Source organism: Melanotaenia boesemani, chromosome 23 (genome assembly GCF_017639745.1).
Source record: "Melanotaenia boesemani isolate fMelBoe1 chromosome 23, fMelBoe1.pri, whole genome shotgun sequence".
Lineage (NCBI taxonomy): Eukaryota > Metazoa > Chordata > Actinopteri > Atheriniformes > Melanotaeniidae > Melanotaenia > Melanotaenia boesemani.
The window spans coordinates 22,294,346-22,321,765 of NC_055704.1; the positions used below are offsets into that span (position 1 = coordinate 22,294,346).

At 38.7% G+C, this 27,420-nt stretch overlaps 1 protein-coding gene across 3 annotated transcripts in view; it reads left to right on the forward strand.

Moving 5' to 3' along the window:
- iqsec3a (IQ motif and Sec7 domain ArfGEF 3a) overlaps positions 1-27,420 on the forward strand; it is a 114,686-nt gene that overhangs the window by 46,976 nt on the left and 40,290 nt on the right. For 2 of the 3 annotated variants that reach the window (XM_041976990.1, XM_041976992.1), the window contains exons 3-4: positions 819-1,434; positions 14,051-15,336. In XM_041976990.1, coding sequence (XP_041832924.1) covers positions 819-1,434; positions 14,051-15,336 — 1,902 coding nt within the window. The remainder of the gene's footprint in view (positions 1-818; positions 1,435-14,050; positions 15,337-27,420) is intronic. The other variant, XM_041976993.1, reaches the window with a different exon arrangement.

Consider the following 27,420-nt stretch of genomic DNA (forward strand, 5'->3'; position numbering starts at 1 on the left):
TGACTGCTGACTCATAGTCATGTTCATCCTGTCGGCAGCTGACATGTGGGAATTAAAAAGTGCTTAAAACAGTTGGATCAAGCCACTCTCAAACAAGCTGGATCATTTCATGGACAACTGAGACTTGACATTGAAGATTTGATCATTTTAAATTTATAACAGCTCTTTTGTGTAGTGGATATGGTTTTTGTCAAATCAGGCAGTGCACCTCTTTTACATCAAAAAGCAAAAAAAAAGAGGATTTTATAAAAAAGGAAAGGACTTCTTACCTGCAGACAAAAATGACACACAGCATCCTACCTTCTCTGTTTTTATTCCATCAAATACAGCCACTGTCTGCACAGACACAATCACACACACTGTTTCACATATAAAATAAAATGCATAGAGACGTTTGTATTAGCTGCATGACTGTATCCCGTGTCTCTGTGTGTGTGGGTTTGCGTCACTACTGGCTGTCAACTACCTTGTTTTTTTTCACATTTCTCTTCTGAAGATTTTGTTGTAACAGATAATCACTTGATGTTTCTTTTTTTTCCTTTACTATTGTACTCTGTGGCTTTAATAGCTGTTCTGTGCTGTATTTTTTCCTGGTTGTTACTGTCTGTCAGTGTGTTTAGACAGACAAGAAAGACATTCACAACAGAGCAGCTAGACAGATGAACTGGCCCAGCACACAGTTGGTAGCAGAGTGAGTGATCATACACACAAACAAGGGTCCACTTCTTACCACTAACCCAGGCAGCCTGGAGAAGAGGTCAGAGCTCACCACGGATGCAGCAGCAACCTCACTCTGCGTTTTCTCCTCCTTTCTGCAGCGATGAACTTTCTCCAGACTCGTCTATGGGGGAGGAAGGGAAGGGAGGTGAGGGGGAGCCGCAGAGTGAGGCCCTGTCACAGCTACAACCAGAACCAGAACCAGAACCGCAGCCCCGACAGCAGCAGCAAGAGACTTGGCTACAAACTCAGCCACCGCAGCCACAGCCCGAACCCGAGCCCCAATCTGAGCCACAACCACATACTCATCCTCAGCATGAAGTCAAACCTCAGCCAGTACCGGAGCCCCAGCTCACACCAGACCCTGAACCTCAGCCCAAAGATGAGCCCCTGATGGAAGCAGTGCCACAAGATGCCCCTAAATCCCCCTCACCTTGCAGAGAGGAGCAGACGGAGGTGGAGAAAGAGATTCAAGAGTTAGAAGAAGTTATGGAGGCAAAGGCAAAGCAAGACGGAGAAGAGGTGCAGGGTGACTGCTACAAGGGCGAGGCAGCACAGGAGGAAGAAGAGGAAGGGGATGGAGCAAAAGGAGGTGGTGCAGGGAGGAGAGCCAGCCTGCACCACACAGCCTCGCCTTTGAGGGTGCAGCGCAATGGGGCCGGCTCACACTCCACCACCTCTGACTATGAACTCTCGCTTGACCTCAAAAATAAGCAGGTAGGGTTTTGCTGGGGGCTTTGGGTTGGTGTTTCACAGTAACTTGGTTTGTGTTTATTGTACGTTGGCTGACATGTTTGTGTTCATTTCTGTCTGAAGAGGAGGACTTTTGGGTTGCGGGCAAAGCTGGCGTCTGAGATTTCGTAATTTTGTTTATTCGTCATTTTAATCCTTATTGGTCCCTGTTGACTATCAAAATTGTAATTGATTACTTTTTTCCCCTCTTTATAAACCATCATTATCATTTCATCAATTCATCAACATCATTACTTGGTATGGTTGTTAACCAAATTTGATTTGGTAATCTGAACATATTTTGGAATTAATAATTATAATTAATGATGATAATAATAATAATAATAATAGGACACCTGGTTACTTTGGCATGAAGGATTTTATATGAAGATGATGTAAACAAAAGCTGCATCTGTATCTACTTTAATCACAAGCCTTTTGATCTGTCTTTTTTTCTAGATATATTATTCATCTGATGATGACAGGCCATCTTTATATATGGAATTAAATCATGACACTGGTATTTGGACTTATCCAGATCTACAGAAAGTGAAACTGATTTAATCTTAGGCTGATATGTCTGAAAAGTGAATGTGTCTGTTCATACATTTCCATGTTCACAAGTTGTGTCTTCTTTTCACACTTTTCATCAGGGGCTCAGACATCATCTCCATGATGCAATCATCTCCATTTCAAAAGCCATCAAACATTCACCATCCATTTCACTTATCATTCATCTAAAAATGATTCTTCAGGATCTTCGAGCAGGTAAGGAAGCAGAGCTTTGGCCTGATATATGGAGCTCAAAATTAAAATAAAGATTTCTATAAAGGCTTAGTAACAGACTTAGAATGAATAATGAAACCTTCATAAACACAACAAGTAAGACTTTTCAGTGTTGCAAGGATGGTTCTCATATTTTGGATGAAATCTTCTAGAAAAATCCTTTTACCAGTTACAGTTCTGATAATATCCCAGAGGGTAAAATTGGATTTAGAAAACATTTATTAAACTATATAATCATTAAATTCGATCATGTGTAAATTAGATATTGAATGTCACACATGGACTTTAACCTGAACTAATATATATATATATATATATATATATATATATATATATATATATATATATATATTTTTTTTTTTTTTTTAAATCAAAACCCTGTTTTAAACTAACAGCTTGTGCGTTAGATTCTCAGCTGAGGGAATAGCCAAACCTGTTGAACCCATCATTGTTCTGTCAAAGAAGATTTGCACTTCCAGCAAAACACAATGTAGGTTGTATATCATGTTACAATGGACCTTTGCAAATAGTTGGTGATGCAGATTTGTCTATATTTATGTTTTTATATCTTATCCCCATCAGCCAATAAGTCACTTATATACTGCTAATATCTCATTCATATAGGCCTTAATAAAATCAGCTTTATGTGATTTCCATGTTGTGGGACAGTTTTAATAGCAGCAACTATGTTTTTGTCGTTTTTAGAACAATTTTTACTATAGGCCTACCAATACCAAAAATTTGGCTTTGCATTTGAACCATTTCTTGTAGATTCACTGTGCTGTGGGCTGCCATATGTCGGCACCCGTGGAGCAGTTGGGGGGGTAAGTGTCTTGCCCAGGGGCCAACAGTGGTTCACTACTGTTGATCCTGAGCTCAGCAGCACTTAAAATCCTGGCACAATCAGCAAAATTGTAGTTCTTATTGTCTCTCCGCAAAAATCAAACTTCCAAGTGACTTGCCACTGACATTGCTGTATTTAATGGAAGGGGTTTGTTAAACCTCACCCACTGTCAGATGCACTTTCACTCAGTTTTGACTTGATTTCCTCCTTCATCACTCCCCTAATCAAGGCTCAAGCTTCTTTTAACCTAAGTTTCCAATCTGTGTCTCCCTCTCACATCTGAGAGTCCCCTGTTTTCCACTACCTTCCTGTCAACAAGGCTTGAGATAAGCGATCAGCTGGATTGATCTCCTGTCTATTCAGGTGGGGATGCAGGGGTCTGATGGATCTCCACATCAATGTCAGAGTAATTGGATCTGCAGGCGATATCTTGATTGCTGCAGAACAACCTGACGTTGGATTGTTTAACTCACCTCACTTTAAGCTTGAGCGTTCAGCCTCCAGAAATGTCATGTTTCCTCTCTAAACTGAATACATTTAAAATGTATAAATTTAACAAATTATTAAATGCTAATGAATCTTTGCATAAAGATATTACTCTGTAGGGTAAATGTTGTACATAACATTAATTATGTATTTATGTTGGTGAATTATGAATATCTGTAAGTGGTAAAGTTGAAGTGCACTCAATTAAACTTTAAAAACAGTTACATATATTTATTATATGAAAATGTGGACTTTATTCAGTTCCAACTCTGCTGTCGAACCTCCACAGTGTGCATGTGCACTATACTTGTATAATATGTATATAAAGCCTCAGTACTCCGTTGAAGGTATGTTTCAGCTGTGCTCAAGTGAACCAGAGTTTAGCTCTCCAGCAATCTGCTCTTTCAGTTCATCTAAATTGATTTAAGCTTTCTGCCAAAGCCTTAAGAACACATCACTGTGGGTGTTTTTTTTTACTCTTTACACAACACTGCAAGACCTCTAACATGGAAGAAGAGCTGTTGCAGAGTTCTGGCCCTGAACCCCTTCTTTAAACAACAGCAATCAGGGAATCGGATATATTTTAACCCCCAAAGGCCTAGGTTAGGTAATCCTTCTATAGGGAGTTGTATGGGAGTGGGGTGTGTAGCATGGGTGGTTTTCCTGCATCATCCACCTGTTATACTTCACATGTCTGCAGCAAACACAGAAAGGTGTGTTTCCATGCATCAGCTAATAAATTTGCTTATCTCTGCAAAACTTTAGACAGCAGTGATAAATTAACAAGTAAGTAATACAAGCGTTTTCCTTGACAGGAGTCCTTAGTTTTTAGAGTACTGTGCATTTTTGCCTGAAAGAGTTATTAAGGAGTTTACTGAAAAACTTGCTTTTATTCTCAACTTGAACAGTTGAGGCTGTCGTCAATCCAAAACCATTTATGATTTGTAGGTTCGTGCAAATATTCAAGCAATATTAGCTTAGAGCTCAGAACTTCTCTTCCATTATAGTTCACACAAAACCTGATGAGATAAAACTTAATAACCAATGTTGTTAGATTTCAGCTTTGAACTGCTGGAAGTTTGGAGAGGATTTACAGCAGCAGTGATCTGCGTTTCATGATTAAAAGTCATGTTAAATTCACATCTAAAATAAATCCACAGATCAGACTCACTATCAGTGATAACTAATACAGTGAAATTTTAAGCTTCTGCTCTTGGAGATTCAGGATTTTGAAGCATAACAAATAGTGTAGTTTATTTTTATTATTGTAATTGGAAAAGTAGATTGTATATTAAGACACAACATTGATGTTAAAGGGATTTGTAAACTTTAAATGACAGCTTTAAAAGCTGGTCTTGGTTTTCTACTTTATGTTTAATTTGTAGGAATTTATTATTATTATTTATTATAAGATTAAATCAAATCTTTTAATTAAAATTCACTATCCAAAATACAGTAATATCACTTTATATATATAAAAAAAAATAGTACTATGAAAGATTGTAAAATTCTAGTAAAGTACTGCTGATCTGGTCATATTTTAAACTCCAAATTTTTCTGGAATAAACTTAGCCTTTAAGACAACACAGGCCTTTAAATGACAAAAATCTTCATCTCCTGTGGACAAACATTATTGTCATCCTCCTTTTCTTTTAAAAGCAGTAACATAATTGTTATACTTTTCCTGTTATACAATCAATTAATAATCATGCGTGTCTGTGCTGTAAATGCAGCAGACACAAACTTGAGAGCTCAGTCTTCATTTACACATATAAGGGTGAGACATCATATGAGACATCATGAGACATCATGAGACATCGGAGCGTTAGAAAAGTCCATTTTTACAAGTGCTGAGCAGCAAAACATTAGTCTGACTTTGATGCAGGACCAATGCTGGAGTGGGACCAGATTTCAGCCCGAGGGTTTAATGCCCACTACCAGTACATTTTTTTCTATGTTAAGAAAACTAAATGAGGAAAACAATGTTCCTACTGATACTATCTGATTTCAGTCCCTTCTTGAATTTTATACCATCCATTTTATTCTTTTCAAAATACTTTTTATTCCTATGTGAAGGGATAACGTCCTGGAGACTGAATTGTTGTGACAACGGTGTTTAAAATTCAGAACCATGGTACATTTTAGTCTTCTTAGTTTAAAAGAGAGGAATAAAAATCTCCACAATCACATGGATGTGAAGTCAAATTGACGTCAAAGCCACACTGGAAACATATGAGCTAATGTTTGCTCATCTGTTTAAAACTGAGAAAAACAAAAAAAAGACTTTCCTCTGTAAACTGTGTCCTAAATAAATCCAGAATACAGACAGATTCAGACATGTACTGAGGAGATATTTGTAGTGATGTACTGACTCCGTTTTTGCTCTCAGGCTGTGGAAAACCAAACCACTTCTCAGCAAGAACCAACTTAGAACTGGGTCTTGGACCAGCCCTGAACTGAAACTGCTTCGGTTTCCAATACTCTTGCCAGTCTGCAAGGGTGATTTGCATCAACTGGCTTACAATAAATGTGCACATTACAAACATTCAATAGCATAACGATGGCTGAAGTGTGTGTGTGTGTGTGTCCACATAGAGGTTTTTCTGGCAACTGAGCTTGCAACTCACTCACAGCTACACCAGTGTCTGGGTAACCTACTCCTCCAACAAACAATTACAAAGATGCACTTGTGCTTGTTGAGATCACTTACATCTGACAGGTCATAACATTTCAACCTGGGACGGACCAAACTGCCACTGCTGTGGTGATTGGTTGTCTGAACAAATTACAACAGTGATGGCAGCTTTCTGGAAAGTTCTGAGACATTCATCTTAACATTGCTCACAGCAGCCAAACAAAACAGTTAAAAGATCTGAACAATAAGTTGAGAGCAGGTTTTTTTCCCTCCTTTATTAATTATTTTTTTATAATTTATTTGCTTTTATTTACTCTTATTTGTGTCTTATATTATTTATGTATTACTTCTTATTAACTTATTTTATATTATTTGTATTTTAAGTTATTCCTGTCTATTCCTTTTGTCAGATTTTTTCTGTATTTATGTTTTCATATATATAATTGTAAAATAATTCAAGCACTAAATCTGATGGCAGCAACATGTCTTAAAAACAAAAGGATAAAACTTGGACAGGAGCATCAAAAAGAAAAGAAAAGAAAAACCCCCCAAGAGGGTAAGAATTCAAATATGAAGGACGTCGGAAGAGTATGTAGTACTAGAAAGAAACAGTAACTAAGTAAACATAATTGACAACAGGTCAGTCACATAATTGGGTATTAAAAGAGCACCTTAGAAAGACAGAGTCTCTCAGAAGTAAAGATGGGCAGAGGATCAGCAACCTGAAAAAAATAAAACAAAAAAAATGTGTCACTAAAAACTGTAGAGTAATATGTTCTTTACTGTAAAATGACAAAGACTAAATATACCTCATCTAAAGTATAAAATATCAAAAGATTCTGAGAATCTGAAGATATCTCTGTAGGCAAAGGACATGGCAGATAGTCCATACTGGATCTCTGTAACCTTTAGACCAGATGGCAGCCCTGATTTAAAAACACACATGATTCTGTCATGAATTTTTTTGCATGGGCTCGGGAACAGAAATCACTGTGTGAACACAGTTTGCAGTAATAGCACAGGGTAATAGTTCAAAACACTCTGTGGTTGTTACTGTTGTTTAAGCTTAAAAATGGTGTAGAAATTCAACACTGAAAATTCAACACTCAATTTTTTTATCCAACAATCTACAATTTAAAAACGTAGCAAGGCACATTAAATGTGCCTCATGGAGCTTTCACTTCTCTGTAGAGACTGTTTTAAAAACAGATTTACAAAATGGCTGTTTTGTTATAGTAGCACAGTACAAGAAAAAGTAAATAAATATATTAATAAAATATGAGTAGAATAATATCTGTCAGAAGAAAGTTTCTTTGCAGTGGAAAACCTAAACAATCTGATCCGCTACATGACTACAGACTAGTTACCCCAACATTCCACTACATGAAAGTTTGTGAGAGACTCTTGATGTCTCTTGTTATTAAGTGAACGCTTTTCATGACCTATTACAGTTTGCATATTGTAATGGGGTTTGGGGTAAAGCTGACGTCCTCTGCCGGCTTTAGAGAGCCCACTCTCATCTGAACCGATCAGGGAACACTGTAAGGATCATGTTACTTGATTTCTCAAGCAGTTTTAATAAAATTCTACTGATCTTGTCACATGGCGTCAAGCAACATACAGCTGAAGAAAAAAAAACCTGAGATTTGTTGCGATAACGCCACCCTGGGGGACTTCACCCCGGGAAACTTCTAACCCAAACTTTTAATGGTTTGTTAATACCACAGTCTATACAAGACAGTTTTTAATTTACATACAAAACATTCGGTGTTACACCAAAATCTGTGACCCATCAGAATCAATGACCACAGAGGGGTGATAGTAAAAATTGCTCTGCATGTACATCTTAGCAGCTGAGCAAAATTTTGAAAACACTTGTATTTAGGTCTGAGTTCGTTGTAATGCAGGTACAGTAAAGTCACACATTCTGATGGCTATCAGAAATGGTGACCTGTGTGTTCTTGGCATTGTGAGGGTAATATGCTATGTTAGAAGAGTCCAGACTTTAATAGGGGTGACCTAGGTCACCATTTCTGATAGCTATGAGAATGTGCAACTTTACTGTACCTGCATAATAATGAACTCAGGCTTAAATACAAGTTTTTTCAAGACTTCACTCATCTTTTTCTAAGACGCACATGCAGAGAAATGTACGCTGTTGCCCCCTGTGGTTACAGATTCTGAGGGGTCACTGATTTTGGCATAACACCAGAAGGCCAGACAAAGACAGATCAAGGTGTGCTGCACCTGAATTTACTCATCCAACAATGCGCCACAGCTCCAACAGCACAATGCCATATAATGGCATGGAGGAAGGAGACCTCCGGCCACACTGTTACGTGAGAAACTATAAATTCCAGATGGATGCCTCCACAACCACCTGGATTTATGACTACCTAATACCACAGTTTGTAATATTGAAAGGTCATGTGCCTGAGACGGTGGTCAGCAGCACTGGAGCGCCACAAAGAGGGACTGTTTACCATTTCTCTGTACACTGTACACCTCAGACTTCCAATGCAACTCCGAGTCCTGTCATCTGCAGAAATACTCTGATGACTCTGCAGTCATGGGGCGTATCAGTGATGAACAAGAAGCTGAGTCGAGAGAACTATAATCCATTTGGGAGGATGGTGCAGGAACAATAGTCTCATCTTGAAATTGAACAAAACAAAAGAAATGATTGTAGATTTTAGGAGGAGCAGGAGTAAAGCACTGTTTCCATAGCTGGAGAACAGACTAGACTGGAAATACAATGCCGTTTGTCATCTACAAGAGGGACACCGGTGAATCTACATCTTGAGGAAGATGAGATCATTCAATGTCTGTACCAAGATGCCACATATCTTCTATAAGTGTGCTGTGGAAAGGCTTCATAGCCACCAGCTGGGGCAGCAGCATCAGAGCCAGACCTAAAGAAACTGATCTTAATCAGTGTTGATCAGTTTGTTCAAAGTTAATTAAGTTAATTATTTTGATTGTCAAGCATGGATTTATATTAACAGAACAAACCAAAACCAAACAAAACAAAATTTCTCTTTGAGGATCAGTTGTTAATATTATTTATTATTTATTTATTTTATTATTTGAACTAATTTCATCTCAGTACATTGCTTCAATGCCAGGTCATATATGTTTTTGACGAGGGCTACTCAGTTTGGTTCTACGAGGGCGGCAGTCCTGTAGGTTTTTAGTGTTTCTGTCTTCCAAAACTCTTGACTCAATTAAATGGATCCAACAGCCTATGAAGTTCTGCACAGTGACTCACTGAGGTGTGTTGGAGCAGGCGAATGTTTGAAGAACAAATAACGTCTGAAACCTTGGTTGGTTCTAATGTCAAGCACAGATTATTAGCCCAAATGAGATATTTACAAACCCATAACTTTCCAAATTGCTCATGAACTCATAGACCTACAGGAGTTCACATCTGGATACCGATAATCTCCTGAAGCAGCTGATCAGAACAAGCGATGCAGCCTTAAAGACAGACAGTCCTCTCCAGTTTGTCTTGAAGAATTTTACAACCTTTGTTATTTGCTTATCCTAAATCATTTTCCCCATCCAGACTTTAAGTAAAATACTGCATGTAATCACATGCTTAAATGTCTTTCAGTTTCTACACATTGTGCTCACATTTGCACACTTTTCACTGAATTTTGCAGCCTCTTTTCATTCTTCATTCAGAGGGGAACATGAGGTCAGCATGGCGCTGATCTGCCTGTCAAAATCGATTTGGAGACGGTGGTGGAACAGAGCAGTGCCGTTGCCGTTCTCTCAAACCTTGACTCTCTGGAACAATCTCCCTTTCCATCAGAGCTTAGAGAAGTGATCAGAGGTAGAACTGACAGGGGGCTAATGGGGTGGATTTTCAGCAGTGCTGTTCTCAACGCTGTCATCTGTCACCCTCTCTTTAACACCCTTGTTTTATTCTTTTACATTTCTGTGCTCTTTTCATCCATCTCTGTTTCTTTGACCTTTCTCTACATGCATTACAAATGCTCAGGGTGTGAATATTCTCATGCCATGATCATAAACATCATGCTGTATGGCAATTTCAGGCATTATTAGCTGAATGTTTCTGGAGATATTAATGCTGCTGTTATCAGTTTAAAAGTAAAATGGGATTTGGTGGATTTGCAACTGATATTAAATGTTAAAAATGCCTTTAAAGAGGATTCAGACTTTCTTGAGCACAACTCTGCTATTTTGCTTGAATCTCCCTAAGCAATCAAACTTGACATTAACGGGCATACAGAGATAGGATGCTGTTGACCAAAGTTGAGCATGAAAGAGCAAAAGTCAGGTTTTCCAGAGGAATATCACAATGGCTCAAAAAGAGTGAAGACAGTTTATATTAAATTGAATTAAAAGATCAAGTTTCTTTGTAATGACTAAACATATAACATATAAAACTTCCTTGTTAGGATGAATACATATAGACCAATGTTGCGTGACACTGACTGTTGTAGTTGTATTGTAACAAATATTTTCGGTAATGCTCCTATTTAGAGAAAAATATAACTTTATTTGATAAAATTATGTATTTCATTAAGTAACCTGCTGGTGGCGCCCTGATCACTAAACTCTTCTGGTCACCGAATTAGATTTGATAGAAAGAAAAACAGCATATCTTGCAATACAATGATCCATAAAAGATGATGTGTAGTATAATGTGATCCTTAAAACGTTTCTCATGATTGAATTGACCATATATTGTTAGCTACAGTTACTGTGAGGATAGCCAATTTTTTTTTTTTTCAAATTAGCTATTGACAATATTACTGTTGTTACTAAAATACAATGTCAATGCACTTTGGTTAGAGTGAGGAAAATAGTATGTGGAAGGTTTGTTTGCAATGCTATGCTTTCATCTTAGCACATGCAACCCACATATGAGCTCATGCAGCTCACATTAAGCAACAACCCACATCTAGCAATGATAATTGTCCAAAAGCTTAGCAAGTAAACATAGTGCAGAGTTCAGAGAAAGAAAAAAACTTAAGAGGAAATGTGTAGCATGTAGGGATTGACTGTTGTGCCAAAAAGTCAAAAACCTCCTGCTTTTCAGGGGCTTCGCAGATGTTAATAAAGGGCAGGAGACTAAAGATGGAAAATACACAAAAAACATCATTGCTATCATTACCCAGTGAGCGCTAGACATATTTTAACTCTACATTTTCAATGCAATTAACAAATTAACCTAACATGCATGTCTTTGGATGGTGGGAGGGACCCATAGAACCCAGAGAGAACCCATGCATACATGGGGAGAACATGCAAACTCCACACAGACCTCCCCCCAGGTTCAAACTTGAACCAGTGATCTTCTTGCTGTGAAGCTGCGATACTAACAATCACACCACCATGTAGCTGGATCATCAGTTAAATATGATATGATAAATATATAACTATAAATACCATTAGTTGTGAATGAGATGCTTCTGGGGCTTTTGCATTTAAAGATATGAATGTAAAAAATGGCAATAGTTTAGCAGTAATTTTCTAGTCAAAAGCTTTAACTGTTCCACATACAGACTGTTCCTCTAAATTAGCAATACAACAATCCACTGATGTGCCACACAATGTTAGAAGTGCTTATAAGGTTTTTAATTTGTCAGTAAGCAGATCAAATTCTTATAATATCAGTTCTGGTAAAATCTGAGCTAAGTTTGATTATGTAATCAATATCAAAATTGACTCGGGCATCTACTAAATTTTAACTTTTGAACCCAATTTTAGCCTAGACACCTACGGGCCATTTGGATACCTTCTAGATGTTTATTAAACCAAATAAATAAATAAATACTCAATGGGTAAACCAGCCCATCTGTTTCAGCACAATCCTTAGAGGCTTAGCATCAAATCCTGTCTACTTTCCAAACTGTGGTTCTCTCGCTCCATAATGCCCCCGCTCATGCTGCTGGCTGTAATTCCATCTGAATGGCAAAGTGTATCAGATCCAAAGTCTAATAAAGAAAGCAATGTGACCCAAATACTTTATTCATCTTCCCCCACCCAGCTCATAAGGATTGCCAAACAAACAAGCCTGAATGCTACATTTAATCAAAGGCTGCCATGATGATGGCCGATTCCTGTGTTCAAGGGCACCTCTGCAGTGGACTTAGCAGGGCTTGTTTTGGTGAAGGACACCTCTTTGAATAATAAAGTCAACCACACTACCATGATGCATGTCTTAAAAGAAAATAACGTCTGTGTTAGAGCATAGTTATGGTGATAAGAGTGCACACAGGACCAAACAATCCAGATTAAAAAGTGATGAATATTTAGCCTGAATCTGACCAATCTGCAAGAGCTGACAGAAGGCACCCTCAGCAGATATAGTAGACCTAAAAACCAGCATCCTGTTCAGAAACCACCTTAATATTCTCAGTACGTTTCACTTTGCTCACAGTCTCCGCAGAGGAATGTAAATGGAGTAGATAAGATGGATTTTCAGTGTCATTCCACTTTTCTAAAGAGCTTTGTGGGCAATTTCATTCCTCCAATGACAACGACAGACTGGGTCTTGTTGAGCTAGCCACTTATCACAAATTGCAAACCCTCCAGTCATTACCTCTGCATGAGGTGCTTGGTGACTTTGTCCACGACTAAAGTGACAGAAGATTAGCAGATGAAAGTCACAACAAGATCATCCTTGGTCGCTCGATAGCATTTGAATCGACAGGAGGGATATTTTATGTGGATCAAATTAATCCTCATATACACATCATGCTGAAACAAGAATCTGACGCAAATCCTTAAGAAAACAGGAGAGAAAGGCAAGGACTCCAGATGATTAGATTAAATTACATTTGAAAGATTTTCACGTGGAACACTTGGAATGTGGCTTTTTTTCATGTTTTCATTCTTTCAAAGATGAAATATCCTCAACACTTGTGCCCTTGATAGAGTTAGAAAAGGAACAGAATTATATTCATTGATTTAGTCTGAATCAAAACGGATATCAGAGTGACTTGAGAAGATAAGGGCTTATTTCAGGCACTTCCGAAGATATCCACACCCTCATTGTTCTGGGAAACTCAAAAAGGGTTTCATCTAGTATATGAGACACTGCCAGATGAGATGGCTATATTACATCTCCCTCCATTTCCCACAGCATTTGAGCAATTTTTCACAGGCAAGATTAATAGCTTGTTCAGCTGCAGACAATTTAAAGTTATGTGGAGGACCTCCCTATGGAATTCCCACAGATTATGAGCTGTATTTGTAGGGGAAATTAATGGTTTGTCCAAATGCCATGAGTCAGCTGTTACTGTGTTGTCACGTTTTAACTGTGGGCTGAAGCTTTGTGCAAGAATTCCATTGTTTATACACAAGGACTGCTTACAAAATTAAAATAAAGAACCATCCGATAATTCATACAGATTTGCAGTACTTGTTCATATTTAAAAATTGGATTTTTACAACCCTTTGTTATGTTTCCATCATGAATCACTTTTTTATGTTGAGCATATTCATTTTGCATCATCACTGTAGCAATGTTTCACCGTAGTTGTTTAAGTCCGACATGAGAATTAGCTTCTTTTGTTGGGAAACAGTAAAGAATATAACATTTGTGCAGTCATTGGTATGGACAAACATGCTCCCTTTTCAAATATGAACCCCACAGAAGAGGAGAGTTTTAGTATTTAAGCAAGAGAATTTTCTAATCTTGACATTGCAGATGTCTAATGGATGGGCAGCCATAACTGTCATGAATAAGTGAAGACAAGCTTTATCTATAACAGCATTTTGCCTTTATATGCTGTGAAATCTTTCTTGTATGACACAAATACTATCCACCAATTTAATGTGTTCCTGTTTTTATTTTTTTGTCTCATCTTTCTCAGATCGAAATGTTAGAGCACAAATACGGGGGCCACCTCATCTCCCGTCGTGCCGCCTGCAAGATCCAGACGGCCTTCCGCCAGTACCAGCTCAGCAAAAACTTCGAGAAGATCCGCAATTCACTGCTGGAGAGTCGTCTGCCTCGACGCATCTCCCTGCGCAAGGTCCGTGTGCAAAACACGGAGGGTTTCTCTGCTGAACGGGCTCTGGCAGAAGGCTGTAACTTGGCAGGCATCCCACTGGTGCGCTCACCATCTCTGCCTGCCACAGTTGGTGGCACCCTGACCGACCTTGAAGACTCATTCACTGAACAGGTCCAGTCACTTGCAAAGTCCATCGATGATGCACTCAGTAACTGGAGCTTGAAGACCATGTGTTCACTGCAAGAAGGCGGCACCTATCAGTTCAGTGCCGACTCCTTTAATGCAGCGGCTGCAGCAGCAGGACGAGCTGGAGAAGGAGGAGGTGTGGGAGAGTCTGCAAATCAGCAAGGTACAGTGGACCCAAGTGACCTGTCCAGAAGTGCAAGTAAGCTGATGATGGCATTTCGAGATGTGACAGTACAGATTGACAGCCAGAACTTCAGAGTTTCATCATCAGTCATGGAATCATCAACTTCCGTCACTCTCGGCAGCTGCATCCAACAAGATGGAGCTTCCACGACTATCACAACCACTTCTACAACAACAGCCTCCACACCAGCTACTGTCCCATCTGGATCCTCACAAGAACCCCATGTTCCCTTTCCAGAAGCTCCAACTGAACCCATAGATCCCCCACCACCACCACCCCAGGAACCCCCACCACCCCCAGAATCAGAGACAGAAGGAGGCGAGCAGGATATAGAATTCCCTGCCCCACCTCCAACTGAGGAGACCCTAGAGGAGGAGGAACAACCTTTCCTGACTCCTTTGGATAAGATGGCCACCCCTCAAAGCCTAGAGGAAATGGTGGTAGCACCACCACCACCTCCACCATCAGAACCCCTTCATACCCTTCCACCACAGGAACCTGTACCATTGAGAAGCTCTCCTGTGGTGGAGCCTCTTGATGTTAAAAGATGTGGCTCAGAGACCGCAGACAACAGCTCTGAGCAGATGAGCAGCAGCAGCACTTCTACGGAGGCACGCTCAACCTCTGAAGCCTCGTCCAAGGAGGCGCTGCAGGCCATGATCCTCAGCCTGCCACGCTACCACTGTGAGAACCCTGCTAGCTGTAAATCACCTACGCTCTCCACTGATGTCATGCGAAAACGCCTTTACCGCATCGGCCTCAACCTCTTCAATGTGTGAGTGGCCACCAAAGTTTGATTTATTCATGTTTAGAAGATTCTGAATGAAACTGAAATTAAACTGAGTTTTACTGCTGTTAGTTATGCCACTGGAGATGCTGGCCAATTGTTCTCCTGTAGTGGATTATATTCAAATTTAGTGGTCTAAATTACTCTAAAGATTTAAGGGGATATAAAGAAAATGACAGCTATATTAAAAAACAAAAAACTCACAGATAGTGAAAATTATCAAACAAACCGTATCTCAATGCCTTCCCTACATGTGCCTGAAGTTCAATATGACCTGCTAGGCTGAAAAGTGCAAAGACAGCACCTTTTCCTCACAGATCCCCACTGTACTGAGAGAACAAACACTCCAACCAAAGTGCCAAGCTGGATCTGAAGTTTCTCTCTTCTCAGACAGACATGGGCACTAAAAAAAAGAGGAGGTGAAGTATTCGGTTGGACAAAGATTGATTTGTATGAAAAAATTTAAGAGATTTGAGTCCCAGGCTGATGTGGGATAAGACATGTTTACTGTTAGTGATATATATCTAGACATGATAATGAGAGGGGGTGATAATGAGTGCTGTAGCCTGATGATTCTTAGTCACAGCTGTTATCTATGTTAAGATGTCTTTTTTTCCACAGCACATACTGCATGCAATTCAAACAACAGGGTCTTTATATGGGATAAAAACCATCCCTCACAGCTTTATTCAGACTTGACTGCACTGAAAGAACCAAACACTCATTGATATTTTGTACCTGGTGGGCATGAAGCAGAAAGACCAAACATTTCAGCTGGGTCTACTTCAGTATCATGGCAACGCATCTCATAAAATGTGTTGAATGCTGAATGTGGACTTCTTTTCATCATCATACAGCAGACGAAGTGGTGCACGCATCTCTAATTTAAGAGAGGACTATGTACAATTTATACATGTTTTATTAAAGCAATAACCAGTCTTATAATAGCCTTATTTATTATTTTGCAGAAAAATAAAAAAAATAATGGCAAGTGTCATATCTCCAGCAATAGTTTCAATCTAATTAATCATGATTAATTGCAGATTCCATTAATTTAGTAATCTATTTGGGACAAAATTCAAAGTTCAAGAAGACTATGGTGTGAATAACAAACACACAGCATTATATAGAACATTTACCTGCATTCTGTCCTTTTAGGAAAATGGGAATTTTCTTTTGGGAAAATGGAAATTCATGCAAAAAATGAGAAGTCAATCATATAGACTGAATCATGTTTTTAATAAATTTATAGTTGCAGCTGAATACCGTCAAGAGAGAGATGATTATATTGCTCTTGAGCCATAAAGCATCTAGATAAGCTCAGGAAAGCAATGTATTGGTAAAAGAACTAAAATAACTTCTTATTTCTCTTCAACAAACAAAATCAAAAATACAAGAAACATCCTTGTGATTTTAGTTTTTTTTTTTTTTTTTAATATACATTTACAATGCAAACACATAAATTTGTGTGTACTTTGCCAAGAAACAACAGCTAGATTAAAACAGTCAATGTGACTAATATTCAGCTTTGATGGTGAGGAAACATTGCCTGTACTTGAAAAAAAAAACAGAAATATTGCATTTTTAAGTTTTGTTTATCATCTCAAGCTGTGTATCTTACTTGCACTTGCACCTTGTACTTTTTCCATTATCTTAATCGCTTGATGTGTTATGTAAAATGATGCCAAACAGCGACATTTAAAAAATGGATCCTGTAAGGCTATCACAGTCTCTGTTAGCTAATGATATGCTTTTTTTACTTTGGAAGTAGCAAGGTAGCTTGTTAGATTTTTAGTTAATTATCGGTTTTCTATATTTAGAAAAAAAAAAAAACACTCAATATTTCCATATTATAGGACACTACATTTAATTTGGATGTCTAAATTCTAAAATATAAACATACTGAACAACTTCTGAGTCAGAAAATTTGTTCAGTACCTCCCAAATTTGCAAGCAAATGTTCAAATTAGTGCCCAGCTTCTTGATGTAAAAACCCCTTCATGGTAACTTTAGGTTACTTACGTAGCCCCAGGTTCTCAGAGAAGCATGAGTGAGATGTCTCACTATGGAATATACCCGGCCAGCATATTCCTCAGAAGCACACCTCAATACGGCAATTGATTGACTGGTGGTCATGACACTTGCGTCAGCCTACCTTTAAGCAGTCTGCGCTATGACGCAGAACCATTCATGATAAGCACCTTGGCTCCCCTGAGTGCCCGCAGCTTAAAAATGGGCCACACTGGAGGCAGAGAAGTCCAGTTTATAAAAATGAACAGGTGAAGGGTGAAGGCTAACACGTAGCTGCATGGAGACCCCTCTAAAGAATGAGCTGTTTCACTAGTAGAAGAGCAGGGGCTGTCAGGCTGCCCTTTTCTTCTTCCTGGCCTGATGACCTAGGTTGTCCTTGTGGGGCTGCTGTTGATGTCGGGGTTTTTCTGGGCTGACCTGACCTGACCTCCTTCCTCTACGGAGTGATAGGGGCTGGCTGGGCTTTTTGCAGTTTTTGGATCTTCAGCTGTGGAAAAGGACACATGGCAACCAGAATGAAGGTCTGCTGTGGGCCCTGCAGGGGAGGAGGCTCTGTTTTCTGGGGAAGACAAAGCTAGAGAGCTTCATCCTCCTTCTTCCTGGCCTCACACAACTGCTGTATCGAAGCCAGTGAGGTGCCAAATATGCCATCTGGAATAATCGGCATGGTCAGGATGTCCACATTCTCTCCGATAGGTTTGTCAGGTAAAGCCATCTCGCTCGTCCCTGCAACACCATCTTCTCCATAGATTTACAAATGTCTGTGGTCAAGGTTATCTCTTTCCACACAGCTGGCTCAGATTTTGTTGCCATTTCCTTGCATAGATCTGTCTGGTCAGCCGAGAGGATGGAGGTGGAGTTCATAAACCTGACACTTAAAGTTGAACTACACCTTGTAGGCTCTTTCAGTCGTAGCATACTGAAAACAATTAGCTTTTGATGGCAATGTGTGGTTCCTGGATGATACTCTTGACAGCTTTGGATGCAAGGGGGCTATAACGCGCTGTTCCATCGGTGGCATGCGGAAGACGCCGTGTTTCTCCATGTTCTCAAAATCCAGTGAGGAAGCCCCCTGAATCAGACTGAAGTGATGGTCTTTCCATGAGACCAAAACATCTCCCAGCAGCCCTGGGAAAACAGGGAGTAGCTGTTTTGCTGTCCTCGTGGCTCTGGGCAATTTCTTCCCCTTATAACCTAACCGGATGGTCCCCATTATGATGCCAGACCAGGGGATGTTCAGCCTGGATGCTGCGTGTTTGCAATGGGAGAAGCTGGCATGCTCTCCTGCTCTTCCCACACTGCAGAAACAGCATTGGGCTGTGCAACCTCGGCAGAAGATTTTGTCATCATCCACATCTTCCTTGGATATGAGGAGCTCAGAGTTTCCTATTCCTCGTCGTCGAGTTCAAGAATGTCTTCTACAGGTGGAGCCACTGATGCCACATCCAACTGTAAACCCCAGCTAGTTATGGGATGTGGTTCAGGCTCCACATCTGTGTAATGCTCGTCATTACTGCTGAGTGACAGCCTGGCCGTTGACAAGTAAGGGTCTTTGCCTAACAAGTTAGCTTGGTGTGCCAGATATTGTTGGAGACTGTTCATGGTGAAACAGGCACAGTGCCTGCATGAACCAGGGGCTTGGACTGCCAGCAGGGAGAGTTTCAGCCCAAGGTAGCCCAAGCACACCTGGTGTGAATCCTTGTTTGAAATTTTTATCTCCACAGATGCAGTAACGAGCCTCAGTGTCCACGTCTCCTCTGGTGTGACGGAGGTTATCAGCCATTTCCACTAGCTGGAGTGCTTGCTAAAATAAATGTGTTAGCTGGAGTGCTATCACAGAGGACACAGCATTAGCTGATGTGATAAACCGTGCAAATATAACCTTGCAGTTATAAGACTCAGTCTATGGAGAAGACCAAGACGTGCAGCTAGCCTCCTGTGATGGAAGAAGCTGGAGGGATCCGTCTATGGACAGTTAAGCTAGCAAGCAATGTACTAAAATATGCTCCATCCAAAGTAAGAAGAATGAAAAGGAGTTTTTGAATGGTACTGCGTCATAGCACAGGTTACTTAAACAGTAGAGTAAGCAGCTAATCAGGATTGGCGTAATGACATAAGTGCTCCTGAGGAATACGTAGAGCGGGTGTTTCCCATAGTGAGACATCGAAATGAGTGCTATGAATGAGAACTTTAATATTTATTCACTACTGACTATATTTTCAGTCAACAGAGAGAGGGAAATAAAGCTCTTTCTTGAGAAACATGTTTATGTTTGCAGCTTTTCTGGCATTCTGACTTTGGCTGCTTTCACTGTCAAATCAAAACTTACAAAATCAAAACCAGATAAGAACTTTCCATGACTTGCTTTAGACAAGTGTCAAGTGGTTATTGCAGCAGCAAGAGGTAGAAAAAATGTTGCCATAGTTACAACATCACATGGGCCCAATACTGATTAAATCTGTTATGATGGTTTACTGAAAAGATCCTATGGATGTGTGTCCATTTTCCTTGTACAGAGATGTGTGTTTAAACCACCATTATAACTGTAATCATTATCTATTTTAAGAGTTTAAGCACCTTTCATTATGATGCATTTATGTTAAAACTTAACCAGTTAGTCAAGTATAGTGATATGTAAATTAAATTAAAGTGTGATGACCCCTCACAACAGCGCTGATTTAATTTATCCAGCACTGCACATTTCCATTTAAAATGTTGGAAGCACTGGACTGCTGGAAATGTGCTGAACAGCCCAGAGCATGCTTGGGAGGAATACTAAGCAGAAAGTTTTACCATATGCTCCATTACTGCAACTTTTTTACCCAGAGCATACCTTAAAGGCTACGGTAAGTAACCCACAGATTATAATAGGGATTTAAAATCTAAGAACTTTTTTTCCAAAGAAATGAGTCGTATGTAGGAAACACAACAGACCAGGTGAAAGTCCAAAATCCTAAACATAAAGGCTTGGGATCATGGTGTGAGTGGCAATCAGTGCAACTAAAAGCACTGATACAGACATAAAGCAGCCATTAGGGGCAGGTCAAAATCCAAATCCAAAATGAAATTACTATAAGAAAATTAGTTGACAAAAAAAGCTGTGGACAGCAAAGCATAAAGTAACACTAAATCTCAGCGAGCATATTAAAGATGTAGACCTAAGGTCATCTCACGTTCTTAAAAAGAAAATTAATGAAATAATGCTTTTAATGGATGAAATCCCACCAAATATTTTTGCAATATTAGACCAAAACCTCATCATCATTATAAATCAACTATTAATGAAACTGACATATTCCAAGCATAATTCATTTGTTCCTGCTCTGTTACATTTATCCAAATAGCCTACTCATGAACAAAGACCAATAATAATAAAGGTAGTGATAAACATCAAAACAGTTGAGTTTTTTGTTCATCCAACCCCTCATTATTAACTTTTTCCTCTCTCCTTCCTGACAGAGCCAGAGTCAAAATCTGTAAGTGTAAGAGCAAAGTGATAAGAACTTCACATTCAGGAAGCTACAGGAAGGAAATGACTTTTATGTAATGTTCTCTGCACAGCAGGTCAAGGCGACCTGCCAGTTGCCCTACATATCACAGCAGAACTACATGGTCTCTTGGAAATTTGTGAAGCTGGCATAAATTATTAGTGTTCTGGAACACAAATTTCTTCTTTGTGTCATGCATCTAGACATTCCAGGAAAGAAAAAGCTTTAGGTTGCAGGGATTTGTATAGTACCTTTGTACTTAAATTAATTTTAATGGCTTAATTGGTGACAAGACAGTTCTTTAGTAGCAGGGCATTGCCATTCTATTTAAGACTGCACTGTATATTTTAATGTCGTGCAAATTCAGCTTGAAAACATGAAAAACATGCACAATATTTACATGCATGTAAACCAAATAGACTGTAAATAAAATGGCAATTACAAAGAGAATCTGAAAATTGAACCGTGTAAGTGGAGGCAGGGGTAAGAGTGAAACAGGGAATATGTAGACTGGGATAAAAAAAACATGGAACATAAAACATTGTGGGAAAAGCTGTTGATGGCTAAGAACCAGCTTAAATGCATGTTGGTAAAGCAAATAAAAAAAATAAAAATAAACAGGCAACAGTCCACAAAGCCTAACATTCTCCATTATTCTGCTCTGAGTCATGGATGTAATTCATAGTTCTTTCCGCCCTCTGAGCCAGCACTTTAAGAAGTGAGCTGAAAAATTTAACATTTTTCCCTCCAAACCTTAATCATTTTTTGTAAAGAGCTCTCTAAAATCCTAGAAAAGAAAATATAATCTTTAACCTTGGCTATAAAACCACTATCACAACTTGAGATACTGACCCACATAAATTCAGAAGATTAGACCTTGTGAAGACACATCTACTCATAATGCCAGACTCCAAGCAACGTGAAAGTCAACAATAAAGCCGATTACTCGGACACAGAAAACAAAAGATGCTGTGCACTCAGTGAAGAAAAGGAGCAGAGGAAATAATCTGACCGCATGACTCTGTTGAATTATGTTGTACTTAATAGGGAGGTGGGATTTTATAGGAACAGAGTTTGTCATACGCAAGTTTAGAGTTTTTAATGAGCAAGCTAAACTGAAAATAAGTTTTGTATCTAAAATTTCAGCAGTTTAAGAAGTTCAAAAGCAGCTTAATTCGACATATCAGCTATGACCCCAGCTTGTTTTACTGCAATCGCAGCCCATCACACAAAGTCAAATTAATTTGCTTAACAAAAACTCATTAGAAACTGTTAAATCTCATTTATTCTAACCGACTAAAAAAGTTTTGTAAAATGCATGTAGGAGGTGTGCAGTTTTCATAGAATACCAGTGAAACAATGTGGCTATTCCAGTTTAAGTGCTGCTGAAGGTGCTCAGGTTAGTGGAAGCAGGTGTGCTGATTGTAAACAAAGAGCAGGTGTGGGTAGTAGCTGACGATAAGAAAGAACATAATTGGGATGTAAAGTTAAACCAGATGTGTCCAAGTGCAGTCCTTGAGAGCTACTTCCCTCTCAACTTTTAGATGCATCCCTTTTCCAACATACCTGAATCAAATGGCTAAATTCTATCTTGTGCATGTCATTGTACTCTGCAGAGGCCTGGTAATCAGGCATATATTTGATTCATGTATGTTGGAGCAAATGGAAGCACATGCATGGAAACAATCCTAAGAGTGTAAAAAAATCACAGCAACAATGAAGTTAGGCTGCTACAGCCTTGTTGATAGGCTAAATGAAATTGTGTAATTCAAAACTTAATGTTATTCTGTAGAATCTTTAATTAAGCTAGATGTGGATATATTTTTAAAAGCTTATAAGAAGATATTTTTATAGATATTCTTAATATTGGAGCTGGTCATGTAAAAATATAATAACTCATGGCTTATTCTGCTCATGACAAGCTAAACTAATTTGTATCCAAAGAAATAGTTTATGGCTTTATTATATTTTCATTCTCTATGACTATAAATTCCAACAGTGCTGTTTAATGTCTGTTTTATCACCTCCTTACTTGGGGCCATAATTTCTAAAATTAGCTTTAGGAGTAAAGAAGACATGAAACTTACAGATCATACTATAAACTTATAGGGAATATTTTCACTTAAGTTGTAAATTGAGTTAGAAGAAAGGTCTATTGAATGATAACGCTTTTAAACCACAGGAGTCACCCCTTTCTGGCTAACAAATAAGAAAGGATGCAATTTTAAGGCACAGCTGAGGCTATGTCTTTATGGGCATGTATTTAATTGGTGTTTCACAAACAACCCCTTTGATTATTGCGGTCTGAGCCTCACCTGAAGTAGCAGACAAAAGTGGAACGAAGCATTCGTCTGACAAGATTTATACCTTCCAAGTTTTTAAACCATTTTCTCATTTCATTGATCAAACAACTTAAACCTTGAAAGATAAATTTATTTTAAAAAATTGGCTAAAAAGAAAAGAAGAGATAGAAATGGGAAGTAAGCAAATAAATGGAAAAAGAGAGAGAGAAAGAGTGAAGGCTTAAGGCTTATTAGTTCCACCAGTTTATATTCCACCTCTCATACCTGCACTCTTGTATCCTTTGCATCTTAAACAGGGCTGGTTGCTTTAGGCTAAAACGTCGGTATTGCTTGATCAAGCAGGCAAAAAGCTCACGCATGCACACAGTTAGGCCATGTAAACTCTGTGTGTGTCTTGCGGCAGTAATTTTATGCACTGTTTTTGCAGGATAAAGACAAAAAAGAAGGTTAGAATATTTATTCAGAGAGGAAAGTTAGATGTTTTTGGTTTGTGTGTGTGAGTGTGTGAGGACACACCAGCCTGACCAAGGATGAAAAGACAGACAGGCGAGGGATGAAAATGGAGTGCAAAGGCAAGAAAGAGGAACTGAAAGAGACAGAATAAATGTCACTACTAAGAAAAGGTTGAAAGAAAGACCACTTGATAAAGTTTCCACCTTAAGTGTGACTGGAATGAGAATAACTCCGTTGTGCGTATCAAGGACCCCATCATCACATAAGGGAGCTACAGTGCTGAAAGTTTATCAAGAACCGCCAAAGAGAGAGAAAGGGAGGATATGTGACATTAATTGCAGATTACTGTATAGACTTCTCTTTCTGTGTACATTACTTTTCCATCTAAGACAGCTTAATTAGACTTCTCCTGATTTCACAATTTGCCTTTATACATTCTAGTGTTAAAAAAATTATTACACATTAGAGCAGCTTACGTCAACTCCCCACCATGCATAAAAATGGAAAACATCAGAGCTTTATGAATTAAAGAAATGTAACTGAAGAAGGAGCATGTGGAAAAATATGTAAATACACATGTCAAATAGGGTTAATTAAAACAGCAAAGTCTGTAGAACTTCTCTAGAGGAATGTTGCCTATCAGGAGGCAAGAGCTCCACAAAAAAGCTCAGTGCCTGTGCATTTACTAGTAAGTATTGGGTGTTTGTTTAGGGATACACAATCCTCTCCTGTATTAACATTCTGCCCTTAGTGATAAACAAGCCAGTATCTAATTACAAACTCTGAAATCCACATGGTGTACAGAGGAAACATTTTTAATTTCTCAGAGATCCCAAAACCATTTTACTCTAATTTGCTCTGGAGATTTGAAAAATAAAACCGGCCTATGTGCATCTTTTTAATACAAATTGAAAGATAATTCAAAATAACATGACCTATATAGTTTTGTCTGCACTGTGGTCGAGCTTCAAAGCATAGATGAACCTCAAATGAACAAATAAAATATCATGATAGAACATGTAACATGCTTGTCCAAAGCACAAAACAATATTTATGAAGGCAACTGGCTCCCTTGAGTAATTTCTCACATATTTACCTGTTGCCACATCTCACAACTTTTAACCACAGGATTGGACCAGTTCTACATGTAAAGGTGTGAACAAATTTATCAGTAATCCATTCACATCTCAGACTGGGTTCAGCTAACACACATACTTTGAACAGCCTTTAAAAGTGTGTAAATAAGGAAAACATCCATCCTCACTGGGAATTCCTGGTAGAGGAGGTCTTATATTTCAGTGGTGTCCTTGTGTATAAAACAAAATAAGAAACAAAAATTCCTGTTTATCCGACTGAGCTCTAGTATATTTAGTAGAGTTTAAACCACTGCCCTTAACAAGAAAAAGCAGCTTAAAGAAGTGGAACACAGGCACATAGCACTACTCTTTGCACTACTCATCTAATATCTTTGTCTCTTAGCTAAATCACACTTGATTATGGTTTTGACAAACAGCAGATTAGTGTTATAATTCTGGGTTTTCCACTCACATAAGGGGGCTAACTGACCACTGTTCAATTACTGGTTAGTAAAGGATTAGAACTGCGTGAACCTGGAAAAACAGGCAGTATGCAGAGCTGACAGTTCAGCTCTGGTGAGGGCCATAAAACACAGCTCAGATGTGCAGCCACTGCACGTCTGTCCATTAGCAGTGAAATAGAGAACCAATAAAATTGTATATTAAAGTGGTGAGGGAAGGATTTTTTTATAGCAGTCCACATATACATACATATATATATATACACATATACATTATATATATATATATATATATATATATATATAAAGGTACAGGGCTGTCGTTAAGCTTTGAAACCTAGACCTCGGTCTTGTGTGGCACTGCCCCCTCTGATCTGCCTGTCTTAGATGAGTATGAGTCTCTTTATATTGTACTTTTTGTCTCCTGAAACAGATAATGTGTTTATCAGAAAATCAAATGAGTTTGCGGAAAAACAAACAGGAAAACAAAAATGTTTACAAATCATAATAATTAAAATGTCTGTACAAAGCTCCAAATTACTCAAGTCGAACAGCCATGCCTGCAATTATGTATTTTTTATGCCATTACCTCAGCATCAAAGCTTTTATTCGTGCCATAACAAGTACATTTTTCATGAGATAACCATCTGCTTTAACTGGTTATCACAAGATAACTAGCTTTGTTTTTCGGGAGATCATGAAATGATCAAGGTCAGCGCAAATCAAATTCTATAAACGTAAGCTCATTTACACACTTAGTCTGCTAGATGGTTGTAGGAATCAGTTTAATTTGGTGAAGAAATATTCAGTTGGTCCCAGTTTGCTTTCACACTGCACTTCGTCATACAAACCAAACCTTTCAATTAACTTATTACCCTCCTCATCTGAAGTGATGCTGCATCAAGAATTACTGAAGGAGAAGACAAAACAAACAACAAACAAGATCATGCGCTCATCTATAATGCAGGACAACTTCAGTTTACGCCACATTAGTTGTAGTTGTAGTCTGTTTCCTGCATTTTGTTCACCTGATGCAAAACAAGACCGACGTTTTTAGGCGGACCAGAGTTCACTTCTTTGATGTGCATTGGGGTTCATTTGCACATTCACACCTGCCCAAAGAAATGGACTGTGGTTTGATGAAGGGGTAGTGTGAATGCACACTTAGTCAAGCTCTGCCTGTTGTTGTGTTTGCTTCCAGTGGCTTTCCTGCATTCAAACACAAAAAAGCTTCTGGTTTTATGAAAAAAACTACTATAAGTAAGTTTTATCAATATTCCATTATCTTGATAAAAGGAAAAAAAACAAAAAGCGAGAGATGACTTAATAACAAGTAATTTAAAAAGCTTCTTTCAAACATGGCTTTTCATGGCTTCTCCACCACTTCCTACGTTAGCCTTAAAAAAAAAATAAAAAAATACAAAGAAACAAAAAACATCAAACTTTTAGTTTTCTGAAAAAAATACTTTATTTCATGCTTTTTTCTTCTTTTGTGCAGTAATGTTGTGGTTTTTATTTCTTTTTTTCTTTTTTTCTTTTTTCTTTTTGTCAGCTTTTGGCTGCCAGAGTCAGAATCCAGTGTTTTTGGTTTTAGATCTGAATCACAATCTCGAACTTTTCTGCAGAAATCTTCAACCTAAACAGCATGTCACCCTGTATCATTCACAAAAATCCTACATGGTAGCATTTTTAGAATTGAGACATCTTTTTTTATAGTTTTCCGAAAATAGTACGGACACTGGATTACTTAAAACAATCCAGCGCTTCAAGTGGGGTCAGTATTCATCTCGCCTCCCCATCTTGTCTCCCCTCTATTCATTCCTGATTACAAATAATAGTCACCATGTGCAATCCATCTGTTGTTGGACAAACATCAAATGAGTGATATCTGCCAAATTCATTTGGCGAGACATCACCTTCAGCTAAGAGGGTGAGCTAGCAGCTTTTGTAGCAGATGCTCTCTGGCAGTCCAGCCTCCGGTGTTCGTACCTCACACTTCCATTCCTGCACATCTGCGTTGTCTGGTCCTCTTCCAGCCTCCACCTTCTATCCTACCCTTTATCCTCCTCTCGCCTTACTAAACCCATTTGCTGAAGTACACTCATGTTCTCACACACACATCGTTTCTCTCTTACATAAAGGCTGCAGTTTAAACATTGTTTGAAAACTATGAAGTGGAAAAGCTGTGATAATAATGCAATATCCTCCCTGGAGGTGAGATCTGCATTTTATAGGGTTACGAACAGCTGAGATATCACTC